Genomic DNA, 23,474 nt, shown 5'->3' on the forward strand with positions numbered 1-23,474 from the left:
GAGCCAGCAGAACTCAGCAAAGAGCTAGAAGAACATAAAGGCTTCACTGGAAGCAATACAAAGAATACACGTTGATTACCCTGTTAAAAAATGGATAAAAGGCTAAATGAAAAGAATTAGAGAGGAAATGATGCATATGGAAACAGCTAAAGGAGATGCTATATGTTTAGCTTCAAGAAGGTAACCATAATGGAAAAGAAAAAGTTTCAGAAACCATTCTCAAAAATTTTCCAAAATAAAAGACATATTCATAGATTGAAAAGGTATACTATATCTCAGGAAAAAATTATCAGAACTATCAATACTGGGATATATCCTAATAAAGTTATAAGACTTCAAGGTTAGGACTTCCCTGGTGGCGCCGTGGTTAAGAATCCACCTGCCAATGCAGGGGACACTGTTTTGAGCCCTGGTCCGGGAAGATCCCACATGCTGCGGAGCAACTAAGCACGTGTGCCAGAACTACCGAACCTGAGCTCTAGAGCCCGCGAGCCACAACTACTGAACCCGTGTGCCACAAGTACTGAAGCCTGCGCACCTAGAGTCCAAGCTCCAAAACAAGAGAAGACACTGCAATGAGAAGCCCGTGCAACGCAATGAAGAGTAGCCCTCACTTGTGGCAACTAGAGAAAGCCCGTGCGCAGCAACGAAGACCCAACAATGAAGGTCTGACGCAGCCAAAAAATAAGTAAATAAAAAAAAGAAGACTTCAAAGTTAAAGAGACATTCCTTTGGGTAAAAAGAAAAATCACCTATAAAAGGAAAAAAAAGTAGGCCAGCGTCAGATCTCTCCCCAGCACTTAATGCTGAAATAAGAGTTCTCTAGGCAAGAAATACTGATCAAAAAATTTTAGACTCTGCCAAACTGTTAAAATTTAAAGGCAGGTGAAAAAACCCAGACTTACAAAGAAACAAGAATTCAAATTTTGTCCAACCATGAAACAAATGGAAAAACTGTAGTCAAGGGACTGCCAGTGGGCATGACTCCATTTCACTAGGTCTAAGGCTAATCCAAATACTGGATTTATGGTTATAGAACAGAATACGAACATTATAAATCCTGAAAATGTAGAAATCAAAGCACCAAAAGCTGGATGGAAGTGGGAGCAAAGATGGAAGATAATACATAAACATACTGATATTCAAAGTATTACAGTTCAAAGCTGATAATTCAAGTTATAGAGATACAGATATATTCAGAGATAGAGCAACGGTAAAACATGAAATGAAAAAAGGAAAACCAGTAGTAGAAGATACATCATTTTAAAGTCATCAAAAAGATTGTGGCAGCTCTATTAATGTCTTAAATTGACATATTCTCAAGATATAATAATATGTGAAATATTAAAAAAATATTCTAGGAACATGGTTGTGTGTATGTACTTTAGAATGAAAGAAAAGTTCTTTGGAAAAGAACAAGTTTGGTGCTAGATTTAAACTTAAGAACAGATATGTTAATCACTTTTATTCCAATTCATATACTCACCAGTATAAATAGAGGCTTCTCTAGCAGCAACAGGCATATTAGAAGTATTGGCTACCAACGCTGTCCTCTTCATAATTGACTCTACCTTACCATCAACTTCCATCGTGAGCTAGAGGCAAGCAATCTATTAGTGATCCCTAGAACATTCAGTCCCCTTTTCACAACTTGTTTATATTTAATCCCTCTTATAATCTGTATTCCCAAAGCCATATTCCCATCACTCCAACCTCTTCCCTCTATCCCACTGTGTGGTAAAGAAAACAGCCAGTATTTCCATTTCATAAATGAAGCCCATTATTTTATGGAAAAAGGAATATTACTACAGTAACCTAGTAGATCATATAAAGGCTATGTAAATTCACACCTATAAATATTTTGCCTATTGTATCTTTCTCCCAATAACTGAAAACCACCAGACCACAAAAAGAAACTTTCAAGTGTTTCACTGAAAAATTCAAATTCGTCTCCTTGAGTATACAAACTGAATCACAGATATAATTAGAAAAATTCCTTAAAAGATCCTTGACAAATGAGAGCATTGCTCCAGATTCAACACAAAGCTTTATTAATTGCCAATTAAAGTTGATTAGTGGTATTTTCTCTAGATTAGTATTGGAAGCGTTACAAATACAGACCTCTGGGAAGTCCCGGAGGACTTCAGACATCTCATTTCCTCTCTCACCACATCCTACGTAGATGATCACATCACTGTTGGAATACTTGGATAGAGACTGCGATATCACCGTCTTTCCACAGCCAAAAGCCCCAGGGATTGCAGTAGTTCCTCCCTGTACACAGCTATACAAATAAAACAAGCATGGATTACTTTACTTGCTAATACATACCAATAAATAAAGTAGGTAAGTGACACAGAAATACAAGTTAAAGAACGAAAGCACTTTATAATACTGTCATCTGTATCTATATATGTACTTACAAAGATAGATATACAGATAGATATATAACAATTGCTCCCCTAGTTTCCACCTATAGTAGTATATGTTGTTTATTATAAATTAATCATTTCTATCATCTTTAATAGCGAAAAGTGAAAGTATATTCCATAAGGTAACTGGGGAAGAGGAATATGAAAATAAATAAAATAGCACTAATGATATTCTGAATGCTTAAATAAATTAGTTTATGAAAGGACAATGTAAGAATTAAAGCTGAAAGAAAAATATAAACACTTTGAAAGTTGTCTTCTGAGGTAAAAAATAAGATCTAAGAAATTCCTATCTTGTCACAGAGGTTAATAAATGAAGACTTTTGTTAAGGTGTTAAGTCAACCCCCTTTTACCCATTCAATAACGATTTATGAGGTACTTCCAAGGTACTACAAACTATGCTTGGAGATGCTGGAGAGACAACAGCGGAGAAAACAGCCACGTTTCTGTATTCAAAGAGCTCACATTCCAGTGGAGTCAACTGGAGAGTCAGCTTGTGATTACAGTACCATTTAGCAACCACTTTCAAACTTTCCCTAAAAAGTGTCAGTGGAGAGTGAAATACCGTTAAGGGCAGAAGGAAGTGAAGAGCAGAGGGAAGTGAATGTCACAGGTGTGTCTGTGTGTGCGGGTGAATGTGTGTGTCAGGCAGGAGTGTCTGGGCAGGAGAAATGAGACATAATGCTAAGGGAAATTCCTTGGTAATAGTGTGTTTTATCATAAAATTCACACAAACACTGCATCGTTAATAATAATAACAGACTTTTCTCATATGAAACTAATACGCATTAAAATGTTTTCTCCTTCAAACCTTTCAGTGACTCTGATACACTAAGAAGGCATGTCCATTCAGCCTATGGCTTTGTATATGTCTTTCAAATCACCTTTAAGCCAGGGTGGGGAGGCGAGGCTGGGTGTGCCCCACTTTAGAAGTTCAAAAATCCAATGTGAAAAGTGCTACCATAGAGACCATCCAAGGTTTGTGGGAGTACACAGGAAGGAGTACAAAGTCTGACACTGGATGGGAGTGGGATTAGGAAATTCTTTCCGAAAGAAGCTAAGACCTGAAAGAAAATAGAAATTAGCCAGATACAGGGAAATAACATTCCACATAGAGGGAATAGAATGCCCAAAGGTCCAGGGGCAAGAGGGAGCATTGCTTGAAGAATTAAAAGTCCTTCGTTAAGCCTGGAAGATGGTATATAAGGAAGCAGTTGGGCAGACAAGTGGCTGAGACAATACTGGAAGGTAAGCAACAGCCAGATCATGGGTGGCTTTGTAAGGAGTTAAGGAGTGTGTGTTTGTCTTGAGAGCAATAAAGAGCTCTGAAGGTTTCAAGCAATATTGTGCAGGATCACATATGTGTTTTAGTTGGATCACTATGTAATATGGACAACCACTTGGAAAGAAGGCAAAACTGAAGATGGGAAGTCTGATTAAATGAGTTTATTACAGGAATTAGGGTAAGATCCTTAATTATAGTCATGGAGTAGAGATGACAGATGCAGATAAAAAATATTTAGGGAATAGAATAACAGCATTAGTTCACTAATTAGATGTGGGAGGGTAAAAATGATACTTGAGAGAAGTCATAGATTTTCGATTAGGCATTCACTGGATGTATGATAATGACACTGGTTGAGAGAGGCAGCAAAGTTTCAAGGAAAGGAGTGGTGATTAAGATGATGATTTTAGTTTTAAACATACTGACTTTGAGGCACCTATAAGATATTCAAAAGGAGAGGTATAATCAGAAGTGGATGTATGAGTCTGGAACTCAGAAGAGATCTGGGATGAAGATACAGGTTTAGAAATCATCATATATAGATGAACATTTAAGTCTCGAGAGAGAATGAAGTCATCCACAGAGGGTAAGACGTATAATGAGGAAAGAAAAGGGAAAACCTCTAAGAAATATCAAAATTAAGGGAGAAGGAACCTGCAGCGGAGAATAAGCAATAGCTTCTTGTAGACAGAAGCTAACTGGAAAAGCAAAGAAAGAGGGTGTTTCAAAGAGGAAGGAGTAGAAAGCAATAGCCAATATCCAGTTGTAGGAATTAAGAAAACACTAAAACGTACTTATTGAATTGGGAGTGACTCATGATGTTAGTGAGGGTAGTTTCGGTTGAGGGGTGGCACCACGGGCAGATCAGTACAGTGAATTAGAGTGGGAAAAGTGGAGACAACTAATTTACTTTTTTTAAGAGGTTTGGCTGTGAAGATAGGGAGAAACGTAGTGGAAGGTAGAAAGGGGAAAAGGGTCGAAGGTAGATTTCTTTTCATTAGATGGGAGATAAAGAGAATATCACTTAATGGGAGGTCTTTGAGGAAACATGAGGTGGGATAAACTCCAGAAAAAGGAGAGAAGTAAGGGATGGATGGGAATGTACGTTAACTGATGGAGTTCCAAATCTGATGGCCTGTCATTTCTCTGTGAAGGATCCAGCATGATCACTTGTTGAGAATGAAGGAGAAAGAAGACTGGAGTTGAAGCTCTGAGGCAAGTGGAGAGGTTTGAAATAGTCACTGAGGAGAGCAGGAGAATCATAATCAGGGAAATGCTGAACGACTGTGCCACAGTGGTGAGATACCAACTTGCACTTATTTATTTTTCTCAGCAGCTTGTGTGTAGATTTGGGAGAAGGAGATAGCAGGACTGATTCACAGCTGATATTTCGCCAGGTGGGCATGGCAGAAGACAAAGGAACCAAGAAAATTTAATATACTGACAGATGTCAGTAAAAGTGATGAACTATTAAACTTAAACTGGATAGTGAAGGATATGGAAAGAGGAGGTACTGACTAAATAAGAAGAGTCAAAGTACTGAAGATCTTATGAGAGAGGAATAGTGAGAACAATGCACAGAGTAGGTTTAAAGGTAAGAGGCTGAAGAGTAAGTGAGACATACATGGGTTGGTGATCAGAAGTTGAAAGAATTACTACATCACTGCTTCAGTCTTTTCTGTGAATTAAATGATGAAGTTATCTGTTAAAAGTAAAGCAGGGTATGGTAATGCCTAAGATTTAAAGAGAAAGGACGTTTTTAAGCAGGTGATGAAGAAAATGGCAAAGAGCAGACTACAAAGTAAGAAAGATTGCTGGGTAGCATAGAGAACCCAGTTGATGTTAGAAGTCATCAATTTATAGTGACACCAATCTACTAATTCTAGGATAACTTAAGAAAAATAGTTATATTATTTTGGCACAGATTTCCTTCTGGAAATTTCATTTTTTCAAAAAGTTTTAGAAATAATGCTTTCCTTTTGCAACTGCGAAAAAATTAATTTTCTTCAACAGTTTGATTCTCTAAATGAGCACTGGTAAAATATATTTCTCTAGATAAAATGTATTAAAGGATTAGCACATAAAACCTTTATCTATAAAGAACTGAAAAAGTAAGTACATATAATAACTCTGAGGGAAAACCACGGGACACAAATCAGACTTACGGAAAAAGGGCATCAAGGACTCTCTGGCCAGTCAACAGAGGATGATTAGCTGGCAACTTCTCAGTGACAGGCCGAACCTGACGTACAGGCCATACTTGGACCATGCTGAACTTCTCCTTTATACCTTCAAATTCAAGCTCCAACACAACATCCTAGAAAAATACAGCAGGACTTTAAGTACATCATAAACATTTCTTCCTCTAAAATCAAAGTAACGTCAGATTTCTCTTGGGGGGTTAGGGAGGTGGTATGTGGAAGTGGGGAGGGAGATTTATACTTTTTTATTGTAAATCTTTAAATACTGTTCTAGTTTTTTTTAAACCAGGTGCATTATTACTATTTTAATGATTTTTTTAAAAAGCTTAGAAGTTTTGGAGAAAGGAGTATCTCAAGTAATAGAGGGATAGTTAAATAAATTACATGAATATGCATAGGAAAAATTCTTGAAGGGTACAGAAGATACTCCTGGGACTGAGGGAGGGAAGAAATGAAAGCTTTCATAATTTATCTTCCATTCTTTATTTTGCTTACTTTATTATAATGCTCTTACACTGCTTTAATGAAAAATACTAATCTATTAAGAACCCTAACATATTTAATAAAGTTAAATATTTTTAATTATTTACAAAAGCAAAAAGATAATGAGTAATACGCTAACATTGGTGAACACTGAGATGGTTTTAACTGTTCACAAACAATCTCAAAGTCCATAGATCTATAGAAATCTGTAATCTTGTTGATGCATGAATCTGAACTGTCTATTTCAGGGTTTTCTTTCAAGTATAGGTGAGTCTCTAAGCTAGTGAGTAAGGTTAGCTGACTGCCCAGAATCCCGATTTAATTCTTTTGCTCTGTATATGTCGTAGAGCACAGACTCTTATTATCTTTTATTATATTTTATTGGGAAAAAATTATATGCTATAATGATCTTCTCAATAAAGCTATCTTCATACCCACAAAGATTATCATGCACCTACTGTATTTGGTATGATGTGACTATCAATAACATAAAAGGACTAAGTTTTAAGTGGCTCACCCAGAGTAAGAACTTATATTATCCATTCTACAATTCATTATGTGAATAGAGACTGACAAAAAGATCAAAGTCTATTCTATGCCTAAAGAATCAGAGGTTTAAATAATGTAGCATAAGTTAAGAAGGTAGGAAAATACTACACTAGCTATTTCTCTTCAAAAAGAAATAATATATTTTGCTTTTTGTATTCTCAAGCTCAAGTTTTAAAGAAAACAATCAAATAAAAAAATAATTATGGGAGTAACAAAACATACACATTAAATATGAATTCTGTAACTATTCAGAGTACTAAAACTGGGCAACTGTCACATATAAGGGGGGCCACTCTTGTGAGATAAAGTTTATATGATACTTACAGAGGTATCGTAATTTCCAGGTGGAGCAATGTAAGTGACAGTTCCTCTGTTTCGTGGGGGCAACATGATTTTGTGTTTGATGAGTGAGTTCTCATTGACAATTCCATAAATATCTCCACCAGTGATGTGACTACCAACCTAGAGAACAAATGCACTTGTTTAATGTTCAAATAAATGTCAAACCACTTAATGTTTAATAAACGTCAAGCAGACTCACCCTTGCTATTATTTAAATCATTTGCTTCACTTATCAATAGAACACATTTGTTCTATAATCCTTCTAGTGGAGCTAAAAAAAAGATGTAAACTATGCTTCTGGAGCTAAAAAAAAGATGTAAACTATGCTTCTATGGTCTATTTTTATTTTGACTAAGAGTACAAAATAGTTCAGTAAACACTCTTTTCACATTCTTTCACCAATTTTAGAAATTTAGGTTACAAAGACATACCCGTAGGTTTTTGCAAGGTGTGAAATCCCATTTGACATCTCTGCTAAGAGCAGACACATTTACTCCTCTGGGAATGTAAATACTTTGAGTCTGATTGCTGATATCCGACAAAGGTCTTTGAATACCATCAAAAATGGCTCCCATAATGCCAGGACCAAGCTCTACTGAGAGGGGTTTACCAGTGCGGAGTACAGGATCTCCAACAGACACACCAGCTGGAAATGGCAGTTGAGAAAAACTCACTATGAAAGATTAGAGATACTATAAAAAGGAAATACCACAGTTTAACAGGAAATGATACATAAGGCGCTAAACCTGCGATTCTCAAACTTTTAGTCCACAGCATCCTTAGTGTTTCAGTAACTTTTTCATAGTGACCTACAACAAAAGATATATATGTATATATATATATATATATATATATATAATTCCATCTATTAAATAATTATGTCCAAACATCTTAATATATGTGTATGTCCTAACAACTAAGTGGTACTTTGAAAAATTGAAAGAAAAAAGAACATTTTAATTTCATTATAAAATAATCTCAATTCTTAAAAATGGGATTTATGTGCCTGTTGGGTATTCTACAATTTCCAAACCTTGGAGTCAGATTGAATACTCATCCCACATCATTTTTGTATGACACTTGGTTTTTAGCTTAGCAATTGCCAAAACTCAGCTTCACAAAGATATGATACCATCGACAAGAATACAGTACAGTCAAATAATAAAAGTGTTTATTATCTCAAGCTACTAGTTCTCATGGTGCCTGACAAAATGTCTAATATCCCCGTGTTTACCGTAAAACCTTAAAATATCCTGGGGCACCCACGTGAGTTTGCTGCAGCTGCCCAGAGTGCCCTGGGGCACAGTTTAGGAACCACAGGCTTAAAAATAGAAGCAAAGCCTCTCCATCATACTTTGTTTCAACTATACTGGTGAGGAGTATCAGTTCCCTAAAAAGGATATTAGGACCTGGACAAAAACTTAAACTCTTAAGACTAAGAAACAACCAAAAAAATCTTTAGACTTAACAATCATTAAGGGATTTATTAATAAATGTTGGTATATTCGTAAGCTGAAATTCTATGTAGACGTAAAAAAGACTAGGCACTTCTACAAATTTTTCAAGAAAGATCTCCAAAATATATTTTCATTTCCAATATTTGATTATGAAATATTTCAAACCTACAGCAAAGCTGAAAGAATTTTACAGTGATCTACCATAAACATTGTACTATATTTATCACATATATATCCACCTTCCACCATACATATACATATATATATAACATTAGCAGGCAGACTCTCAATCACTGCGCCACCAGGGAAGCCCCTACATATATTTTTAAGTGAAAAAAACAAGGTGCAGAACAGTGCATATAATATGCTATCTTTTGGGGAAAAAAGGAAATAAAAATAAAAATATATATTTATATTGGTTCATATAACAAACTAGAAGGATACAGAATAAATGAAACTAACAAAATGGGCTGCATGAATGCATGTCTGTTTTGAAAATTGGCCAAATACAGGATAACAAAGGCAGAGCGGGTTCTCACTATACACATGGTCATTTGTTTATTTTAACTCTTCAAGCCATGTAGAAGACTAAATGAAAGATAAACCTAACAATAGAAAAAAATCCTTTTGATTAGTGATGATTTCATAGCTATGAAGACTCTTAATTTTATTAAAAATTTCAAATTAAAAATTTTAATTTTATTAAAAAATTTCAGATTTTGTTTAGAATTAGCACTCCAATACTGACAGAGAGAACAGGTACCATAAGCATATATTTTAGTATGGCAAAAAAGCTGTACCAAATAAAACTTAATTAAGTAGCCAAAGAAGTAATGCTGATCTTGAGAATAAGAGCAATGAAATATTAAGAGCAACGAAAGGTCAGGAGATAATACTAATTTCTTAAAATAAGAGCACTAATTCTTAGTACCTTTCTTCAATAAACTCCTATATATCAGGTTTCTTCAAAACACCAATATTCCACGTTTCTGATACCATTGGTGCTGCTTATACCTTTGCCATAAATCTTTCAAATCTGATTTATAGAAAATGGCTAGAAATTGAACCAAAAAGGATACAGGTTTCTTCATACACCTGGATAGTGGCCATGTCACCCTCCAATCGGATAATCTCTCCAACCAACTCACTGTGGCCTACTCGCACCAGTTCATACATGGCTGCACCTGCCATGTCACAAGCTGTAACCACTGAAAAGAACAAATGAGTATTAAGATAATTAAAACATCCAATAAATCCTATAATACACTTCTCTCATATATTCACAGGAAAAATAAAATACCTACTATGGAACATACTATCTCATAAAAAGACAGTTTTAAAAAATTATACTTGATTTAAAATACTGTGTTAGCCGCAGAAATACAAAGCATCCTAAGAGACTACTACAAGCAACTCTATGCCAATAAAATGGACAACCTGGAAGAAATGTCAGAAAGGTATAACCTTCCATGACTGAACCAGGAAGAAACAGAAAATATGAACAGACCAATCACAAGTAATGAAATTGAAACTGTGATTAAAAATCTTCCAACAAACAAAAGTCCAGGACAGATGGCTTTGCAGGTGAATGCTACCAAACATTTAGAGAAGAGCTAACACCCATCCTTCTCAAACTCTTTCAAAAAAGTGCAGAGGAAAGAATACTCCCAAACTCATTCTATGAGGCCACCATCACCCCGAAACCAAAACCAGACAAAGGTACTATAAAAAAAGAAAATCACAGGCCAATATCACTGATGAATATAGATGCAAAAATCCTCAACAAAATACTAGCAAACAGAATCCAACAACACATTAAAAGGATTACACCATGATCAAGTGGGATTTATCCCAGGGATGCAAGGATTCTTCAATATATGCAAATCAATCAAGGTGATACACCATAGTAACAAACTGAAGAATAAAAACCATATGATCATCTCAATAGATGCAGAAAAAGCTTCTGACAAAATTCAACACCTAGTCATGATAAAAACTCTCCAGAAAGTGGGCATAGAGGGAACCTACCTCAACATAATAAAGACCATATACGACAAACTGACAGGAAACATCATTCTCAATGGTGAAAAACTGAAAGCATTTCCTCTAAGATCAGGAACAAGACAAGGATAACCACTCTCACCACCATTATTCAACAGAGTTTTGGAATTCCTAGCCACAGCAATCAGAGAAGAAAAAGAAATAAAAGGAATACAAATTGGAAAAGAAGAAGTAAAACTGTCACTGTTTGCAGGTGACATGATCCTATACATAGTGAATCCTAAACATGCCACCAGCAAACTATTAGAGCTAATCAATGAATCTGGTAAAGTTGCAGCATACAAAATTAATGCACAGAAATCTCTTGCATTCCTATACACTAACAACGAAAGATCAGAAAGAGAAATTAAGGAAACAATCCCATTCACCACTGCAACAAAAAGACTAAAATACCTAGGAATAAACCTACCTAAGGAGGCAAAAGACTTGTATGCAGAAAACTATAAGACACTGATGAAAGAAATCAAACATGACACAAACAGATGGAGAGATATACCATGTTCTTGGATTGGAAAAATCAATCGTGTGAAAATGTCTATACTACCCAAAGCAATCTACAGATTCAATGCAATCCCTATCAAATTACCAGTGGCATTTTTTACAGAACTAGAACAAAAAATCTTAAACTTGGTATGGAGACCCCCAATAGCCAAAGCAGTCTTGAGGGAAAAAAACGGAGCTGGAGGAATAAGACTCCCTGACATCAGACTATACTACAAAGCTACAGTAATCAAGACAATATGGTACTGGCACAAAAACAGAAATATAGATCAATGGAACAGGATAGAAAGCCCAGAGATAAACCCATGCACCTATGTTCAACTAATCTATGACAAAGGAGGCAAGGATATACAATGGAGAAAAGACAGTCTCCTCAATAAGTGATGCTGGGAAAACTGGACAGCTACACGTAAAAGAATAAAATTAGAACACTCCCTAACACCATAGACAAAAATAAACTCAAAGTGGATTAAAGACCTAAATGTAAGACCAGACACTATAAAACTCTTGGAGGAAAACACAGGAAGACCATCCTTTGACATAAATCACAGCAGGATCTTTTTTGATCTACCTCCTAGAGTAATGGAAAGAAAAAAAAATAAACAAATGGGACCTAATGAAACTTAAAAGCTTTTGCAAGCAAAGGAAACCATAAACAAGACGAAAAGACCACCCTCAGAATGGGAGAAAATATTTGCAAACGAATCAATGGACAAAGGATTAATCTCCAAGATATATGAACAGCTTATGCAGCTCAATATTAAAAAAACAAACAACCCAATCAAAAAGTGGGCAGAAGACCTAAATAGACATTTCTCCAAAGAAGACATACAGATGGCCAAGAAGCACATGGAAAGCTGCTCAACATCAGTAATTATCAGAGAAATTCAAATGAAAACTACAATGAGGTATCACCTCACACCAGTTAGAATGGGCATCATCAGAAAATCTACAAACAACAAATGCCGGACAGGGTGTGGAGAAAAGGGAACCCTCTTGCACTGTTGGTGGGAATGTAAATTGATACAGCCACTATGTAGAACAGTATGGAGGTTCTTTAAAAAACTAAAAATAGAATTACCATGACCCTGCAATCCCACTACTGGGCAAATACCCAGAGAAAACCATAATTCAAAAGGACACATGCCCCCCAATGTTCATTGTAGCACTATTTACAATAGCCAGGTCATGGAAGCAACCTAAATGCCCATAGACAGATGAGTGGATAAAGAAGATATGGTACATATATACAATGGAATATTACTCAGCCATAAAAAGGAATAAAATTGGGTCATTTGTAGAGACGTGGAAGGATCTAGAGGCTGTCATACAGAGTGAAGTAAGTCAGAAAGAGAAAAACAAATATCATATATTAACGCATTTATGTGGAACCTAGAAAAATGGTACAGATGAACCTGTTTGCAGGGCAGAAATAGAGACACAGATGTAGAGGACAAATGTATGGACACCAAGGGGCTAAAGTGGGGGGTGTGGGGTGGTGGTGGGATGAATTGGGAGATTGGGATTGACATGTATACACTGATGTGTATAAAATGGATGACTAATAAGAACCTGCTGTATAAAAAAATAAATGAAATAACATGCAAAAATTCAAAGAAGTATATAAAAAAATAAAATACTGTGTTAGTTTCAGGTGTACAGCAAATGATTCAGTTATATACTTTTTTTTCAGATTACTCTCCATTTATAGATTATTACAATATATGGAATATAATTCCCTGTGCTATACAGTAAATCCTTGTTGCTTATCTATTTCATGCACAATAGTTTGGATCTGTTAATTCCATACTCCTAATTTGTCCTCTCCTGCTTCCCTCTCCCTTTTGGTAACCATAAATTTGTTTTCTATGTCTGTGAGTCTGTTTCATATACAGATTTATTTGTATTATTTTTTAGATTCCACATCTTAGTGATATCATACAGTATTTGTCTTTGACTTACTTCACTAAGTATAATATTCTCTAGGTTCATCCATGTTGCTGCAAATGGCAATATTTCATTCTTTTTATGGCTGAGTAATATTCCATTGTATATATATACCATATCTTCTTAAGCCAATCATCTGTTGATGGGTACTTAGTTTGCTTCTATGTCTTGCCTACTGTAAATAGTGATGCTATGAACATTGGGGTAGATGCATCTTTCGAATTAAGAGTTTTCCTCTTTGCTGGACATATACCCAGAAGTAGGACTGCTGAATCATATGGTAGCTCTATTTTCAGTTTTCTAAGGAACATCCATATTGCTTTCCATAGTAGCTACACCAATTTACATCCCCACCAACAGTGTAGGAGGGTTTGCTTTTCTCCACATCCTCTTCAGCATTTATTATTTGCAGACTTTTTTGATGACAGCCATTCTAACTGCTTTGAGAAGATACCTCACTGTCGTTTTGATCTTCATTTCTCTAATAATTAGTGATGTTGAACATCTTTTTATATGCCTGTCGGTCAGCTGTGTGCCTTCTTTGGTAAAATGTCTATTTAGGTCTTCTGCCCTTTTTTTTTTTTTTTCCTGCCCTTTTTTTTTTTTTTTTTTTTTTGCGGTACGTGGGCCTCTCACCGCCGTGGCCTCTCCCACTGTGGAGCACAGGCTCCAGAAGCGCAGGCCCAGCGGCCGTGGCTCACGGGCCCAGCCGCTCCGCGGCACGTGGCATCTTTCCGGACCGGGGCACGAACCCGCGTCCCCTGCATCGGCAGGCGGACTCCCAACCACTGCGCCACCAGGGAAGCCCTCTGCCCATTTTTTGATTGAGTTGTTTGGTTTTTCGATATTGAGTTGCATGAGCTGTTTGTATATTTTGGATATTAACCCTTTGTCAGTCACATCATCTGCAAATATTTTCTTCCATTCCATATGTTGTCTTTTCGTTTGTTGATCAAAAGACACATTTTTAGGGACTTCCCTGGTGGCGCAGTGTTTAAGAACCCGCCTGCCAATGCAGGGGACACAGGTGAGATCCCTGGTCTGGGAAGATCCCACATGCCATGGAGCAACTAAGCCTGTACGCCACAACTACTGAGCCTGCACTCTAGAGCCCACGTGCTGCAACTACTGAGCCCACGTGCTGCAGCTACTGAAGCCTGTGCGCCTAGAGCCCGTGCTCTGCACCAGGAGAAGCCACTGCAATGAGAAGCCTGTGCACCACAACAAAGAGTAGCCCCTGCTCGCTGCAACTAGAGGAAGCCCGCACGCAGCAATGAAGACCCAACGCAGCCAAAAAAAAAAAAAAGAGACATTTTTAGCATATGACATAGTTGGGGTAAACAATAAAATTTGTTAGGCTAAAGATTACTTATTTACATAATATACATGAAAACTATATTCATTTTGAAGTTCTATATGACAAACTCTTACCTAGTAGCATTGAGGCAAGTTTTGATCAACCTAGGTTGCTATAATATATGGAATGATGGGTTTTGGAAAAATAGTAATAAAAAAAACCTTTAAAACTAAAATGAGAACAAGAGCTTTAGCTAGTTGCATGATAGAATGCCACACAATTATCAGTTTGCTGTGTTGTCACCATCGCTTTGAGAAATATTATATAAAACAACATCTTTACTTTCTAACATTTTATACCAGTGGTTCTTAAAACTCTTCTGGAACAAAGACTCTTGATAAACTAATGACAGATCTATCTAGAAAACCTCCCATTTGCATCAAAAATTTGTTTCATATCCCATAGGATGTTTATTTCATATCCCATAGGACATTTATAATCAGTCACCACCACTGGGTGAAATCCTAATTAAAAATCCCTATTTCTTATAAATACTGAACTAGAATTTACACTTATTATTTTGGTTTATTTATTTGTTTGTTTGTTTATTTATGGCTGAGTTGGGTCTTCATTGCTGTGCGCGGGCTTTCTCTAGTTGCGGTGAGCAGGGGCTACTCTTCGTTGCGGTGCACAGGCTTCTCATGGCGGTGGCCTGTCCTTGTTGCAGAGCACAGGCTCTAGGGCATGCAGGCTTCAGTAGTTGTGGCACACGGGCTCAGCAGTTGTAGCTCATGGGCTCTGGGGCGCAGGCTCAGTAGTTGTGGTGCATGGGCTTAGTTGCTCCACGGCATGTGGGGTCTTCCAGGACCAGGGATGGAACCTGTGTCCCCTGCATTGGCAGGCGCATTTTTAACCATTGCACCACCAGAGAAGTCCTGATCATGTTGTCTAGTAAGCAAAAATTACTTTTCTGGAAGGAGGGGAATGTTGTACATTTTCAGATATGTAGAAATAAGTCTTTTTTTTTAAATTAAGGAATCCACTTCTATGACTGTCATGAAGCCCAGGCTGAGTTAACAGCGACAAGTTATGGAAGTAACAACATCCCACTCTGGACTTTCTGGTTATAACCACTGTCTTCTCTCTCTAACCTCAACCTCTCGATATCTACCTGTCTTTGTCTCTCTACCAGACTCATGAGGCCTCAATCCCTGCCCTCCTATTCCCTGGAAGATGCCAAAGCCAGCTATGTAAGAGGCCTTTTCAGGAGAAGACGACTTCTGTCTTCCCAGAAGACAAAGCCTCTACTGTGCTTTATGAGGCGGATAGCAACCCCAAACCACAGACAGGTTGGGACCTGCGCAGGCCTCAATGGAATAAGTCTATTTTAATATTTAGCCTTCTGATACAATTAATTAGATCTATGAATTAGGTAATATTCGAGTGAAAACTATTAAGGTGTTAATATTTAACATTGAACAATGGGAATTTATTAATTTTTTAAATACTTACCTCTGAACCTATATATAAGAATAGTTAAGATGCACCAAAATACCAGAGATCACTAACGTTTGAAATCATATTTCATAAACAAAAGTATGCCATTTTTCTACTACCTCATTAAGTACTTAAAAATTATAAATAGGTTCTAAGAGCAGTTAACTACAAGTTTCAGAAAAATATTTTTACCTAAACTCTTTTGATAGTGTTCTTTTGCCTTTTCCCTAAGAGTTCTTGTGTATAGCCTGTCTTTCCTGAAGACCTTACGATCCTCAAGGGGAAAAATTGTTTCTCTGAATGGCAAAAGAGATTGAAAACAGTGAAATATATTATCTGCTAATAAGTTGAAGCTCAAACACCAATTTCTAAGTGGTAGAAGCTTCTTAGGGAGGAATAGGCACAGTGACTGACAGTGTTTTCTTTGCATTAACACCAAAAAGTGTCATCACCTCTTCTGTGATTAGAACAAGAAAAAGACTACAACATGACTTTGTAAAAAGATATAAGGAAAAATGAATTTCCATGGCACTAAAGATACAAATCAATGAGCAGCTTTACCTATGGAAACTATGAACCACATTTTGCAATAGAAGTGTGGAATAATAAAATGAATACTAGAACAAAATTTATTATTTAAAATGCAGTACCCCAAGTGTGGGCAGAACAAACATAAACTGCTTTCCATTCTCATCATCATGTCATAAGACTATTTTCCTATAGGTAGCTAGTTATGTGATATCTGAATAACCATTCAGAAGGATTTATACATGCAAAGAGCCAAGGTTGATATTTCTGAGAAATGCTCTGAAAGCAATTATTAAAATTCAAATCCAATTAACAGACATCTAGGTATCACATACTAAAACCTATAAACTTTATAGTTTTTTAACCTCACGCTTAATAAAAAAAATTAAGACATATAACACCAACTATACATTTATATAATAAACAGGATATCACAAATTAGTACCTCAATAATTATCAAATTTAGATAATAAATGTTACAGTAGCCCTTATGATGGAGGTATTACCTCAGTCTTATAGCAGCTATGACATCTTTTAAAGACAGAATTTATGTAGGTGAACAGAAACTTGTGTATTTCTGCCTAAAACATCTTGAAAAGACATTAATTGATGTTAGGAATTTTTACTATTGAGATTATTATGTATTACTTACCAGGTCCTGAGACCCCATGCACATAACCAAACGTGCTTTCTTTATCTTCATCACGTATTTTGGGTAGCTTGGAGAAATCCATCATGTTAACTTACCTATGGTAAAAAAAAAAAAAAAAAAAAGAATTAAGTTATAATTACAAACTTTAAAGCAAAAGAACCAATATAGGTAGTGAACTTTGGTGTATTCTTGAGTTATTACCACTTCTTCAAAGTAAAATATAAAATTCTTAAGATTTGGTTAAAAGTACCTCATTCTTGGATAGTCTACAGTTATTAAAACTCAGAATTATATATCCGTATGCAAGACATTCAATAGAAAATACCCCATGGAATGTAACAGACTGTGAATTCTTTCCAACCTCTTATCTAGCCTGACAACATCTTGCCCTCCCATTATTTCTCTGACTGCCTCTCTAACTACTCTTCCCCTTAATCAGGCTGCATAAACACTGAACTCTTTGCCATTACTCAAAGCACATACACATTCTGCCTCAGGGTCTTTGTATATGTTGTTCCCCCTGTCTGGAGTACTCTTCTGCCAGATGTCAGCTTCTATATACCTCCTTCAGGTCTTTCCTCAAATGTCCCCTTCTCTGAGAGGCTTCTCTGCCTATCTGCCCATCTATTTAAAATACCTCCCCTCCTTCTCTGCTTTATTTTTTTATCATCTAATAAGTTATATCTTACATTTAATAAATGTTTAAATGTAAAATCTACCTTTAAAATATTTCTGGGATAATTTTTCCCTTTTTTCTTTTTTTTAGCAGAACACAGAATAGTGTAAGAAATTTAGTTCAACTTCTTTACTTTAGAGATGTGCAATCTGAAAAACCCAAACAATGAACTATTCAAGTCCAAATAGAAAACTGGTTACAGATCCCAAAGTAGAAAGTTTCTATGTAACTGCTAGTCTAACTTATTACTGACAATTTAATAAAGAAGATAAAATGTATGTACATTTAAAAAGCTAAATAATGTCTCCAAACAACCATAAAGTAAAGGTCACAGATCAATATGTAATAAAGTATCAAATAATACATACTTATTTACTAAAAGTTCAAAGATTAGAATGTTTGGGGAAAACATCTTGAAGGTCAGGTATAATTAGCATAGGAAAAGGAGGAGAGTAAAAGGCATTTCAGGTGGGGAAGTAACGAGAACAAAAGAAGGGAAATAAAAATCTCAGGAACAGTTAACAGCCTGACTGGAATAAAAGGTTTATGTTATGGCAACGGTGAGAAATAAGGATAAGGGAGACTAATTTGTGGGTCTTGAAATGAATGCCTACTGGACTTTATCCTACAAACAATAGGAAATAACCGAAGATTGAGGGAGAACTGTTATGAGAATAATGATGTTTAACCAATCTAACGTTAAGTAGGGGAAGGGATGCAGGCATGAAGAGAAGTTGAAAAGCTCCGGAAATAGTTATGGGGTGAGTGTCAGTATGTTACCAGAGTTGTCACCAGACCCTTGCTCAAAACCCACCAACCTCTCCTTGGAATAGGAACTAACATATATCTTTAATCACAGGGTCTGGACACAAAGAAAGGAAGCTATAGGAAGAGAAAAACAAAAACCGGACAGAACCAGCTGAAACCAAGATGGCGATAAATCTTAACTCCAAGAGACCCCGAGTCTCTTTCTACACTGATTTTACTACATTAGTGTACTAAATGACACACCTACTGGCAGCCGTGACTGGAAGTCACTGACCAAAAAAGGACAGAAAAGTGGTGGCATCCCATTTCCAGGAAAGCCTGCCTCTTTCCCAGAAAACTGATGCATATGCATCCCCATCATTAGTCTCACTCCTTCCCCCCATTGTCTTTATTCCTTAAAAGCAAATCCGTCTTGCCATTAAGGCGAGAGCTTGATTTGTGAACTAAGTTCCCACTTATCCATTCTCTGGCCATTGAATAAAGCTTCTGTTGCTTCAATTTCTGCTTTGGTTTCATTTTTTGGCTGCTGGAACCCGAATGGAAAAAAACCTTCTCTGTGGAGGCAGAGGGCCTCAGTGGGCTAGGGCCCGAGCAAGGGTTCATACAACTTAACTGGTAACAAATGGACTCAATTTATTAAATGTTTACTGAGCTCCTACCAAGGAAAAGGTACTGTGTTAAACTTAGGGAATAAAGACTATGAATAAAAGGAGATTTCACTGGTTTTAAACAACTGTACCATAAGACAAAATTACTTAAGTGTTCAAAATGACAACACATTGGGAGAAAAGGAGAAATTGATTCAGATGTGGGAAAAGTGTAAAGCAATGGGGATGAGTTAGGGGAACAGGTAAGAACTGGAAAGTAAGTTTCAAGGCTGAGTTGAGTCCAAATAGAAAGAATACAGAAAGAGAGGAAAATCAAACCCTGAGGCTTAGGTATTAATTCAGGCTGGGTACAGTGGTGTTTTTCAGTCTTTCTGGAGTCATTGAAGGATGGCTGCAGAACCCTACACTCCTTGGAATACAATTTGTAATCCATTAACCAAGGTATCAAAGAATTCGGGAAGGGTGTGTAACAATAAAGTCATTAACAGTGGAATTCTGGTTTGATACACTTAGTGCCTTCAGAAGCAGGATGGTGTACAGGGATAACAGGGAAGAATTAAAGAGTGATTAAAGAAACAAGTAAGAGTAAAAACAATTAAAGATCAAAACCATATGGCGATTCACTTTGTTATACAGCAGAAACTAACACAACATTGTAAAGCAATTATACTCCAATAAAGATGTTAAAAAACCCAAAAATCAACCACATGGCGATATGGGAGACCTTCCAAATGAGAAGAATATGATCAAAGGGGCAAGAAAAGTATCAACACCTTAAAGATGGTATCAGTGATAAGGTAGAGACTATCATCACTTTGGTCATTTATTGATAAAGATGAAGTTAGTGTATAAGTCCTTAGAAATCATGGAAAAATAATAATAAATCTGATATTACAGTCACAAATGTCAATGTAAAGGAGACAAGGATTTTGGTGTCAGTAGGAAAACTGGAGGAAGGGCAGTTGAGGGAGGAAGTAAAGAAAAGGGGAAACTGGTTTATTAGGATTTTTCCAGCCTCCTAAAGATGCAGAAGGGAACTGTTGAGGAAGTAGGAATGGGACTGCAAAAGATTAGAATATAAAAAGATGAAAGTTTTTCTAGAAACGACTTAGATAACAGGGGAAAAAACAAAGTTTAAAGATAAGTATTTATTTGGGAAATGGGCTGGGCAAAGTCTTCAAAGAAGTACTAAACAAGCAAAGGAGGTCAAATTTTAATCTCCAGAAAATCAAAGATTTTCAAAGTCAGAAGAGAACTTTATAATAATACAGTCTAACTTCTTCCCTAAATATGGGTATTTCCTATGATACATGATCATCTGCCTATTAAAGTGGAAATATCATGAAATATTGGGTCAGCAGGCTTAGGAAATATCCTGATTCTACCAGTGACACACTGCAGGAGATCTTGGACAAATCAAAATCTCTTAATATCTTCATTTGAAAAACACAAGTACCACCTACCCTGGGGCTATGATTAAATTACAGTTTGTCAAAATGTTCCTTGTGAGATGTAAAATGCTCACAAAAAATTCATCTGTAATACCTACCATTTAAACAGGGCTTCAGTTTTGAAAAAGCCATTCTATTTTCAGAAATCGCCTCTTAGAGAGTTGTCTTGTATCCAACCTAAATCTACTTCCCCAACTTCTACCCTCTGGCCGTTTCTTCCAACTACTGCAGCCACACACAGTATCTTCCCTCCGGAGGAATTCTCTTTGGTGTCAACTGTCCCTCAAAGGATAGACTTTTTCAGATCTTTCTCCCCTGAGGCTACCCTCTTCCAGAAGTATTTCAGATATCAATGTTTCTTTTAAAACAGAGCAAACAAAATTAAAAACTGTATTCTAAATGTCATATGAGTAAGTTCTGAAGAGTACCACTTTCATCTGTTCTGGCTGCTTTCTTTTTATTGAGAAACAGAGACCAAGGCTTTGAGTCAGACAAATGAAGTCTGAAATTATAAATTGTGCCCTTGAGCAAATCAAATTCTTTCAACCTTTTGAGACTCATTTCATCTGTAAAATCTACTGGGATTGTTGTGAAGCACCTAACAGTAAGCCTAACAGAAAAGTATTATTGATGACTACTAACTTTATTCTGTTAGTACAAGCTAATACTGCCTATATTTCTAAAAAGAACCTAACATATTCTTATCTTCTTGTTATATGAACCAAATCTAGTCAAGTGGCTAGTTTTTTTCTTAGCTATTATGTGTATTTTACCATAACTTTATTTTCTAAAACTAAGTAGATTTTATTTTAAGCATCAGTGATATGCCAGGTGCTGTATCATAGACTGAAAATACAGTGGAGTAAGAACAGTTACAATAGGGTAACAAATGTGCTCTCATAGAGCAGTGCAGAGTGATTTAGAAGAGGCATCTAACCTTGACTTGGGCAGGACAAGAGTGACTTAGAGGAGGCTAAGCTGAAACTTGAAAGATGAGGAGGCATTAGAGTATACAGTAGAACTTTCTTACAGATGCTTTAAATCTCCTAGGGTTCATGAAGGTGTTCTAGAATGTTCATGAGGCAATAATAGTATCTGTTCTGATTTTTAAAAACAGGTGTTTACATATTTTCCCTTTTAAACAACAACAAGAGCCTCCAAATGTATGAGCAATAATTAGTGGAAATCAAATGAGTTTGTTCATGATTCAGCTGCCTTGTGAATTTATCACAAGGATAATCCTAGCCACCATAGGAAACTGATGATTCTACAGTTTTAAACTTTATTTTTAGGCATATATTGTTTAATTTATGCCAAAGGCAGCAGGCATTAGGAACAGTGATATCAAACTAATAAGTGAACCAAGAGCCTAAGTGATAATTCTATAAATTCACTTAAATATGCTTTTCACCAGATCCACAAATTTCCATTCATCTGATTAATATTCTTAAAACAAATCAAGATGATTCTACTTTTTAAAAAGTCAGTGTTTACAACAGCCAAGATATGGAAGCAACCTAAATGCCCATCAATAGATGAATAGGTAAAGAAGATATGGTATACAAATATAACGGAATATTTCCCAGTTGTAAAAAACGAATGAAATCTTGCCATTTTCAACAACATGGACCTAGAGGGTATTATGCTTAGTGAAATAAGTCAGACAGAAAAGGACAAATACTGCATGAGTTCACTTAAATGTGTAATCTAAAAAACAAAACAGGACTTCCCTGGTGGTCCAGTGGTTAAGACTCCACACTTCCACTGCAAGGGGGCACAGGTTCCATCCCTGGTCGGGGAACTAAGATCCCGAATGCTGCACTGCGCAGCCAAAAGAAAAACAAAACAAATGAAGAAACATAACAAAACACAGAGTCATGGATACAGACAACAAACAGGTGGTTGCCAGAGGGGAAAGAGGTGGGGGAAGGAAAGAAATGCAAGATTAAGAGGTACAAACTTCCAGTTGCAAAATGAATGAGTCACAGGCATGAATGTACACTGCGGGGAATACAGTCAGTAAGTATAAAACCCGAAGGAAAAAAAAGTCAATGTTAAGAGGAGAAAAACATGATGATGGTCACAAGTAATTTAGCTTTTTGTACACCACTGTATGATATTCAGAGAAGTGGTTACAAATACATTCAAAAACCAACTCTTAACACATCTTTCATGATAAAATAAGAAAATTATGAAAACACCAGTTTTTTTTTTTTTTTTGCGGTACGCAGGCCTCTCACTGTTGTGGCCTCTCGCGTTGTGGAGCACAGGCTCCGGACGCGCAGGCTCAGCAGCCGTGGCTCACGGGCCCAGCCGCTCCGCGGCATGTGGGATCTTCCTGGACCGGGGCACGAACCCGTGTTCCGTGCATCGGCAGGCGGACTCTCAACCACTGCGCCACCAGGGAAGCCCAAAACACCAGTTTTTAAAGTATAAAATGTAGGAATTCCAGGCACTTTTGTCCATTTTTGATGCTTCAACATGTTAAATTTTAATCTCGGCTTCAACTCAGACCTTTATATTTGCTGTGCCCTGCCTAGAATGTCTTTTCCTCACTCTCATGAAATAGTCCCTCTCCTCCCATTGTCATCCTCAATGCTCTTACCCTGCTTTTCTTCATAGAACTTTTAACTACCTGAAAGAATATTTTTTCTTTTTAATTTACTTGTTTACTGTGGTTAGTATAAGCATCTGTATCACTCCCTAGAATACTTAGTTTCATGAGGGTAAAGAAAACA

At 36.6% G+C, this 23,474-nt stretch overlaps 1 protein-coding gene across 3 annotated transcripts in view; it reads right to left on the reverse strand.

Moving 5' to 3' along the window:
- ATP6V1A (ATPase H+ transporting V1 subunit A) overlaps positions 1–23,474 on the reverse strand; it is a 55,557-nt gene that overhangs the window by 13,134 nt on the left and 18,949 nt on the right. For all 3 annotated transcript variants that reach the window (XR_003001863.1, XM_024735318.1, XM_024735319.1), the window contains exons 2-8: positions 17,234–17,328; positions 9,830–9,958; positions 7,725–7,939; positions 7,276–7,413; positions 5,884–6,035; positions 2,122–2,284; positions 1,487–1,595 (exon numbers count right to left, since the gene is read on the reverse strand). Coding sequence is in view for 2 of the 3 variants with exons in the window: in XM_024735318.1 (XP_024591086.1) it covers positions 1,487–1,595; positions 2,122–2,284; positions 5,884–6,035; positions 7,276–7,413; positions 7,725–7,939; positions 9,830–9,958; positions 17,234–17,318 (991 nt within the window). In the remaining variant the exon portion in view is untranslated. The remainder of the gene's footprint in view (positions 1–1,486; positions 1,596–2,121; positions 2,285–5,883; positions 6,036–7,275; positions 7,414–7,724; positions 7,940–9,829; positions 9,959–17,233; positions 17,329–23,474) is intronic.

Source organism: Neophocaena asiaeorientalis, unplaced genomic scaffold (assembly GCF_003031525.2).
Source record: "Neophocaena asiaeorientalis asiaeorientalis breed wild unplaced genomic scaffold, Neophocaena_asiaeorientalis_V1.1 scaffold136, whole genome shotgun sequence".
NCBI lineage: Eukaryota > Metazoa > Chordata > Mammalia > Artiodactyla > Phocoenidae > Neophocaena > Neophocaena asiaeorientalis.